Genomic DNA, 8180 nt, shown 5'->3' on the forward strand with positions numbered 1-8180 from the left:
TCTGGGGAATCACTTTACTATGGGGTCAATACATTCTAAAGGGAGAAAATGTTAACCCTTGAGGTTCAGAGGACCCAGAGGAAGCCCAATTCCAAAGCCAGTTCTGGGGAGGACCCCTTGGTAGAACTTCCTGTTTAATTAAACTCATATTAAGAGATAGAAATAACGAGACAGGAGCAACATGATAACACCTCCAATGCGTTAAAATGCATTTTCTGGGTTTCAGAATTCCATGCACTCACAGTGGTTTGGCATGTGCCTGGTGAATTTTTTTTTTAAAGAAAAATTAGTGTTGGTTTCGATGTATGGTAGCTTTCTCTCTAACGTAATTTGAATAATTCAGCAAAGCCCCACTACCAGCTGTACTTCTGCAGCCTCTTCCATTCTTTTCAGCATTATAATTTTGGTTAATTTTCAATTTTAGGTCCTACGTCTCTGCAATTTGTGTATGAATAACAGAATAATTTCCCTCTTTTGTTTCGCCTTTCCTGTTCCTGAATCTAAATAAAGATGGCTTTTTAGTATTAAAAGTGGAAGAAAATTACAGGTAATTATCTTTGACGGTAAAAACGCTGTAATCAGCGGGCTACATGAAAAATTACTCTAATTATGGCTGCATTTAAGAGAATGGAAAAAAACCTTCTTGTGGATAAAAACCTTAAATTGTCCCCAATGTCTGCTTCAAATTGGATGGCACTGCAGCTGGAGGCTTTGTTCAGAATTGATCCTGGGGAGCTACGAACCCAAAGTTTCACAGTAGGAAGGGGGAAAAAAGAAAAGAAAACATTTTTCCTAATGTAACAATACGAATGCTAGAAAATGACAAGACTGATCGGTTTTAAACCATTCTGAAGACTGACTGAGCGTGGAAGTTGCTCAACAAAAAAAGGAACGGGTATATTGGTAAGTAGTCTTTGCTTTGTGTCTAATTATAGTGACTGTCCTTTTGCACGACTGTATGTCGCTGTCATTATATGGAGCACTCTGAGTATCTCTATTGACTTCTGATAAATGGCTCAGTGGTTTCAAGGTTCATAATTTGAAGGATGCCCAGGTCTGTAGCCATTAATTCTCGCAGTATGGGGCTTCCTGCTTGTGTGACGAAAGGACTTTTCATTTTCATTATTTCTGTGCTTTCCACAAGATTGGAAGGATATATTTCTTCCAGGATCGTGTATTTTCCTATCTAGCTAGCTTGCAAAGGGTTGTAAACATGAAGTAGTCATAACTGTGCATTTACTTTCTGTTTTTTTCTTTTATTCTTCCCTCTTTTTTTGTTAAAAAAAGCTACTTCCAAACAAATACAGCTGTATTATTTTGGCTGAGGAAAGGGAAAGGAGAATACTCAGTGTCAGCACTGGAAACTATTGGATGTCTAGAGGTTAACCTGGGGTTAGAGCATTCTAATGATTTTTTTAAATAGATAAATGTGTAGAAATTACAATTAAAATATAATATATAAAGGAAGCTGAGAAAACATCCATGGCTAATGTTAAAGTACTTAAGACAAAGGCTAGTGCTGCAAACTGCTATCTTTGCAGGCATTTGATGTTTATATATAGGGTTTCCCATATTAGGAAATAGGAATTCTTTTAAGAGTGATAGAAAATATACTGGGAGGGAGGGAGGAGGGGTGGTGAGATAGAGACACACAGAGAGAAATATACAGGACACTCCCAGCGTTTTGTGGCTTTTACTCCATATATGAAAGAAGACAAAAACATACAAAGTATGTACAACTAAAATTCAACAATATATACAGAAATGTTTCTTGATATAAATGTCCCTATTAGCTTAGTGAATGCCACCAATTCACCTAGTAAAGATGTCAAAGCAATAGAATGGTGATTTTGGTTGTTTCCTCTGTCTTTCCTGATTCCAGTTCAGGGTTTGGGGGTAGGGGTGGGGGGAAAGTGGTTTTGTTTTGTTTTGTTTAAATCATCATCCTTGCTCATTGCATTTTGATAAAACATGCAGCGTTCCCTCTGTGACAACATTCTACTCTTACAGCTGATTTTTCCTTAGAGTAGGGCTGTTATGTGAGGGTTTCTTTTTTCTTTCCTTCCTTCCCCTTCCTTCCTTCCTTCCTTCCTCCCTCTTTCTTTCTCTCTTTTTTCTTTCTTTCTTTTTTTCTTTCTTTCATTCTTTCGTCAGTCTGGGATTGTAAATAAAAATGCAGGAGTCCGAAATGCTTCTCTTTCATCATGTAATGTCTTAAGCTCATTAAACAAGTAAAAACGCTGCCATGTTTGCGCAGATTCTTCTGGTGGGGGAAAATGTCTGTTAAAAAAAGTCCTTTTGATGGATACTCCCAAAGAGAAAAAGAGGCTCAGAGCCTGGATCCCAAGGGGTAAGGGAAAATATCCTTACAGTGAGAGGTTTCAGGAGTGCTGGCATAGAAACCAGTCCCCCCCACCTCTACCTCTATCTCTCCTTCTCTCTCTCTAAGATGCAAAATCAATTACTGAGGCTGCTCAAGGGAAAAGGCAGATGAAGAAAGGAAATGAAAAAAAAAAAAAAGGTGGGAAGGAAGGAAGGAGGGAGGCAAAAAAAGGAAGAGTGAGAGAGAAAGAGAGGCCGAGGGGAAGGGAGAGGAGAGAGAGAGGGAGCAAGCACCCAGACGGTCTGGCCACACATAAGAGTCCTCCCAAGCCTGCTCCTTGGCTCGGTTTGGCAGATGCAAGCAGGTCCTGGATCCTCCTTGCCTTGTTCAGACGTTTCCCTAGGGTATCGATTTCCCTCGGATAACTCACATCATCTGTGGTCTCTGCATCGTGTCCTGGTGTGGAGAGGAGTACCAATGCGAATAGCCGGGCATGTAGCTGTTGGGGGGCATACTGACGCCCTTGGCTGAGGCGGAAACGTCCCACACCGGAGGCAGCGCCGGCGAGCGCGGCGACAGGGCCGCTGAGCCCGGGAGAGGGTCGCTCTCATGCGGGTTACTGCCCTGCTTCAGCAGTTTCTTAAACTTAGAGCGTTTGTTCTGAAACCATATCTTCACCTGGAACGAAACGCAGCAGCGATCATTAGGCCCGAAAAACAGAACCAGTGACTATAGTTGGGAGAAAAAAAAAAAAAAAAACCCGCAAACGCCAAGCCCTCAAGACCCCGCCTTCCTCCACCTCTTTCTAGCCGCTCCCCTCCCCACTACCCCACCCCACCCCCGCCATTTACTTGGTATCTTGTCCGGATACCTAAAGTCATTGTAACTCTTCAGTTAGATGCAAGCCTAGGTTTGAAACAACAGCATAAGTAAGAATAAAACAAGAATAAAGGCGAATGAAATAGCTGGGTTCAAAGTCTAAAGGAGTAGTTTTAAATGGAAAGCCAACTGAAAATGCACTTCCTCAAATAGTCTGGCCAACTCTGCATGTACTGTGAGCAAATGACTAAGAACAGATGAAAGCCTGTACATTTATAACCAAATGCCTTGATTATACCTAGGCATATACTGCATATGCCACAGACTGTACATGGAGCATCTTTCTTCTGACATAATCCTGCAGGGATCAGGGACTGTGCCTCACTCGTTCCCTACTTTGTATGTTGCTCAGTCAAACTGTGGTCATGATTGTTAGTGCAGTCACTAAAATTTTGTCAAAGGGCTCTGGAAAGTTAAATGTGAACCAGGAATCTATGATGGGAGCATATCTAAGCTAACATCCCAGATCTACTGTATTTGAAAAAGGACATTCTATGGTACAGCTTCCTTTACCTTTAAAATTACTTAGCCTTAGGAGTCTGCTTTTCCAAGAGGAATACAAGTTACTGAGTAGCAGGAATCCCTTCATAGTTCCAGTGGCAACATGGCAAGAGAAAGCAGGCTGAATTGAAAAGAAGAACTTGAGGAGCATCTGTTCTAAGGCACCACAGAATCACTCCCCAGCAAGAGTCTCATAAAACCTGAAGTCCCCTTGCTGAAGATCATCCATTTCAGATGAGGCCTACCACCCCATGCAGCTAAGTTAATCGACTAGGACAAAAAACCACAGGTGACTGCAGCCTGGCTTTATGACCAGGGTCCTAATACACCTGCCTAAACCTCTTCCTGTGAAGTCTGAAATGCCCCATATGTCTTTCAAATTAGTAGGACAGGAGAACTTCAGCAACTGTACTTAACTGAGGCTTCACCTGCTGTAATTTGGGCACGTTTCTCTTTGATCTCCAGCTCTGCCACTGCTCCCAAGTTCTGTGATCCAGGGAGGTACCTTAGGCTGCATCAACCAGTCAACCAGGACGATTTAACCACTGAGTTTATGGCAATTTTCAGAAAAACTCACCTCACGCATCCTAGGATGAACAGTTTGCACCTTGGTCCCCTTACTAAATCCTATTGGAACCTATGCCTGTCTGGCTAACACACCCCCCTTTCACTTCATAATTCTTTCAATGCCAACGAGTTGAAATCCTTATTAAGTCCCAGGGCCCACAAAAGGATCCTTAAGAAACATGGGTATTATTCTGTCTCCTGGCCTGAACGTCTTTTTCTCTTTCTCCTACTTGTTCTCTTTTGTGTTGTTCTACTCTGGAATACGACTCGATTAAACTATCAGTTTGGTCGCCAAAGGACACTAGGCTGGGGTGGGGTCGTTGAGGGCTGGGAGGATGTGCAAATCCAATCCAGTATTCAACACCAGGTCATTTATTCCAAACTGTGTTGTCCCGGGAAAATGCGTAACTGGAGCAAAGGCATTTGTCATTAAGCTCCTTCCATCCTTGGTTGACTAGGCCAAGAGTTCCTCCTGATGTGCTCCCTGCCCAATCTGAAAGTGGGGTCAGCATTTCAGGAATACTCGGGCTTCTCGCGAATTACCTGTGTTTGTGTCAGTCCTAAGGAAGCTGCCAGTTCAGCTCTCTCGGGAAGGGCCAGGTACTGAGTCTGCTGAAAGCGATGGTTTAAAGCCTGGAGCTGCAGACTGGAATAAATGGTCCGAGGTTTCCGAATCTTTTTCCCTTTTCCATTGAACCTGATTTCCCCGTTTTCAATCACTGTGGTTTTTTGTTGATCTGCAAACAAAGGATACAGAGGAGCGGTCACCCGTGAGGCTACTGCTGCAGTCTCCCTGAGCTTGGCCTGGCCTGCGCCGAGTCTTCCCAAAGCCAATAAGGGTTTCCTCGAAGCGTCCCCACGCCATCCTGACCTCTCTGGGTTCACAGTGCCCGAGTGCTCCCAGCGGCTGCAAAAGCCTCTTTCCGACCCTGACTCTGTCTCTAGTAATGCGCGGTGGCCGTACGGAGGGAGTGCCCTGGGCCCCGGGGCAAACAGCCTAGCTCGGCCGCAGCGGAGGCGGCGCCAACCGCTCTCTGGGGCGCCCGGCGCCGCTGGGCGGCTGCTCTCTCCGCGGAGCGGGGCCCCTCGGCCTGGCTTTACAGTGCCCTAAGGTGTGCTTGAGCCACCCTAGTGGTTTTGCGGCCAGTTGGCTTGATGTCACTAACTCCAAGCCCGGTTCATCAAGATCCCTCGGTGTGTTCAAAAATGATTCTGCTGAGAGGGACCAAAACCCCAAACAAAACACAACGGGCCGCTCAGACCAGCACCCGAGCAGGCTGAGCCTCACGCGGCAACTTTGTCCCCCAAGGGTGCTGAGCCCTGGGCTTCACCTCCACGAACAAAGGAGCAGGCTACAGTGTATCGAAAACCCAAGGGAGGGGGGCCCAGTTAGGGGTGGGTGTGGGAGACACCTCAAAGCCTGCGGGAAAGAGCCCAGTTGTCACCAGCTTAACCAGAGCAGGAGGCCACGCCAGCTTTTCCCCGGGTCACCGAAGCGCACCGGGCGCCCCACGCAAAGTAGGCCACTGGCCGCCCAGATTAGGCTGGGGAGCAAAACAGGCTCCCCAGTTCCGGCCCAGAAATGTCCCCAGTCCTGCCAAACGCGGTTCACAACCCGGAGGGGAGGAGGGAGGCAAAGGGCGCACGGACCCAGCGGGCTGGAGAGCGCAGTGCGGACCAACAGGTCGAGCGAAGCCCGCGCCGAGCCGGAGGCGCGGCCCGAGCGGCGCGCCAGAGACGAGGGAGCGAGACGGGTCCAGCCTCGAGGAAGCCGAGGGTCCGCGGCTGCGGAAAGGGGCCCGGCCGGGCGAGGCCGGCAGGCAGGCGCCAGGAGAGCGGGCGCGCACGAGGCCTGGCCGGGGGCGCGCCGGGCCGCCTGGGGGAGGGGGCCGGCGGAGGCCCGGGCGTTGAGGAAGTAAACGGGGCGGGCGGGGTAGGGGGCAGCCGGGAGGCGGGAGAAGCGAGCTGCCCCAGCGGCCTCTCACCTGTGTCGTCCCCTCGCGTCTGGGCGGCCGCGCTGCTGTTGTGGTAGGACTGGAGGTAAGGGCTGTGCTGCGAGTGGCTCATGTAGGGGTAGGCGGCGAGCGAGCGGTGGTTGTAGGAGTTGCCGCCGCCCGATGCGTAGGGCGAGCCGTGGTGGTGGTGCTGGTGGTGGTGGTGGTGCGAGCCGGCCGCCGCCGCCGCCGCCGCCGCCGAGTGCAGGCAGTGCAGAGGGTAGTGCGCGCCTGCCATGGCCGGGGAGCTCTGCTGCGAGTGCGGCTGCGGCGGCGGCGGCGGCGGCGGCGGCGGCGGCGGCTGCTGCTGCTGCTGCTGCTGCTGCTGTTGCTGCTGCTGCTGCTGCTGTTGCTGCTGCTGTTGTTGCCCGAACTCCATGAAGGCGGATTTGGACGAGTCCTGGCCTTCCAAGCCGTCAGCCATCGTAGTCATGGTCATCATCAAAACTTTGGGGGCTGGAGAAAGCCTTCTCCCGGGTTTCCTCCACCCTCCCCCACTTGGCTCGCGCCGCTCTCCCCTCTGCAGCCACCTTAGCTCTTGGGATCCTTGCAAAAAAAATAATAAAAATAAAATAATAATAATGATAATAAAAATTTTAAAAAAGAGAGAGAGGGGGCGGAGGTGGTTCTCCCTCTCCTTCGCTCTTCTCTAATATATATATATATTTAATATAAAGAGATATAGTGAGCGGGGCCTTGTTAACTCAAAGGGAGGAGGAAGGGGGAGGGATGGGAGAGGAGAGGGGGGAGGGGGGAATCTGCTCTCCCCCCCTTCTTTTCCCCCCTTGGATTTTTTGGGGGCTGGTGCAGTTTAAGGCAGAGATTTTAAGGTGGATTCTGCGAAAGTTGCGCGTCTGCTTTCAGACTTGATGCAGACGCCACGAGTCGAACGGTTTGTCTCCAAAGGGCAGCGCCTCCCCATTGGTCAGTCGCCCCCTGACGTCACCGGCGCACGGCTTCCACTGGTGTGTGCGCGGCTCGCCGAGTTCTTCGCCTACCTTCTGCAACTCCAATCCCAGCCCCGAGCTGCACCCGGGGGCCGCTCAGCTCCGCGCACAGGGCCTCCGGGGAGGGAGGTGCCTCCGCCCGGCCTGTCGCCGACGCCTCCCGCCGCAGCTCGCGCCCCCAAACCCGGAGCCCCAGTTCCCAGTACCGCAGCCCTGGAACAGCCTGGCAGAGGGCTGCTCTCTCTCAGTCCCCTTGCACCCTAGCAGGCTGCCTGTGCTCAGAAGCAGTGTCCTCTGCATTTAAAGCAGGGCCCCCTCCCTTGACCTCCTCCCCCCGCCCCCAGTCCCACTGCAGTCCCGCGGGAGCGCCCTGTCACCGTGGATTTTTCTAGACGTACTTTATTGAAACCACAGAGGGAAGAAGAGCCCCCCACACCTGGGCCCCACCCCATGGGGGGTAGTAAAGAAAAAGAAAAATCAGACCCTATTCTGGCGAGGTTCCTGCCGTTTCAGGTCGTTATTTCTTATATAGTGAACAAAAAAAGGGGGGGAGAAATCTTTTTTTCCCCAGAACGCAGCAGCTTGTTCTAAAAGCAAATCGTTGGAGGACTGACAGTAATGCATTTTTTCCTATTGAAAACAGAAGCTACTGTAATGCTTTCAAATATATGCAAATGATACATGCGGTTAGTGGTCTGGCAAATCTTGATTACAATATAAACTACCCAAGTAAAAGTGCCTTCGTCCTAAATTTGTCTCTCGATTACAATTCCAATTGATTTTATTTTATTGTCAACATTGTTAATGATAAAAATAGAGTCGTTTTACAGTTATTTTTACTTTCTGGAAGGAGGCAATTAGAGTTCTAATCAGGAATACACAAAAATCTCCCATGATTAACTGCAGTACTTTGTTCAAATTGCTGCTATAAAATTCAGAACAATTTGCCTGTAATGATTATGGACTGGG

At 49.2% G+C, this 8180-nt stretch overlaps 1 protein-coding gene across 1 annotated transcript; it reads right to left on the reverse strand.

Moving 5' to 3' along the window:
- Positions 1 to 2749: 2749 nt before the first annotated feature.
- On the reverse strand, positions 2750 to 6706 carry DLX6 (distal-less homeobox 6; the record flags this gene model as incomplete). The annotated part of the gene is made up of 3 exons (XM_079711457.1): positions 2750 to 3001; positions 4814 to 5007; positions 6256 to 6706. 3 exons carry the CDS (start codon positions 6704 to 6706, stop codon positions 2750 to 2752), a joined length of 897 nt encoding a protein of 298 aa, XP_079567583.1.
- Between the last annotated feature and the right edge of the window lie 1474 nt (positions 6707 to 8180).

This window comes from Hyperoodon ampullatus (assembly GCF_949752795.1).
Source record: "Hyperoodon ampullatus genome assembly, chromosome: 9".
In the NCBI taxonomy this organism is placed as follows: domain Eukaryota; kingdom Metazoa; phylum Chordata; class Mammalia; order Artiodactyla; family Ziphiidae; genus Hyperoodon; species Hyperoodon ampullatus.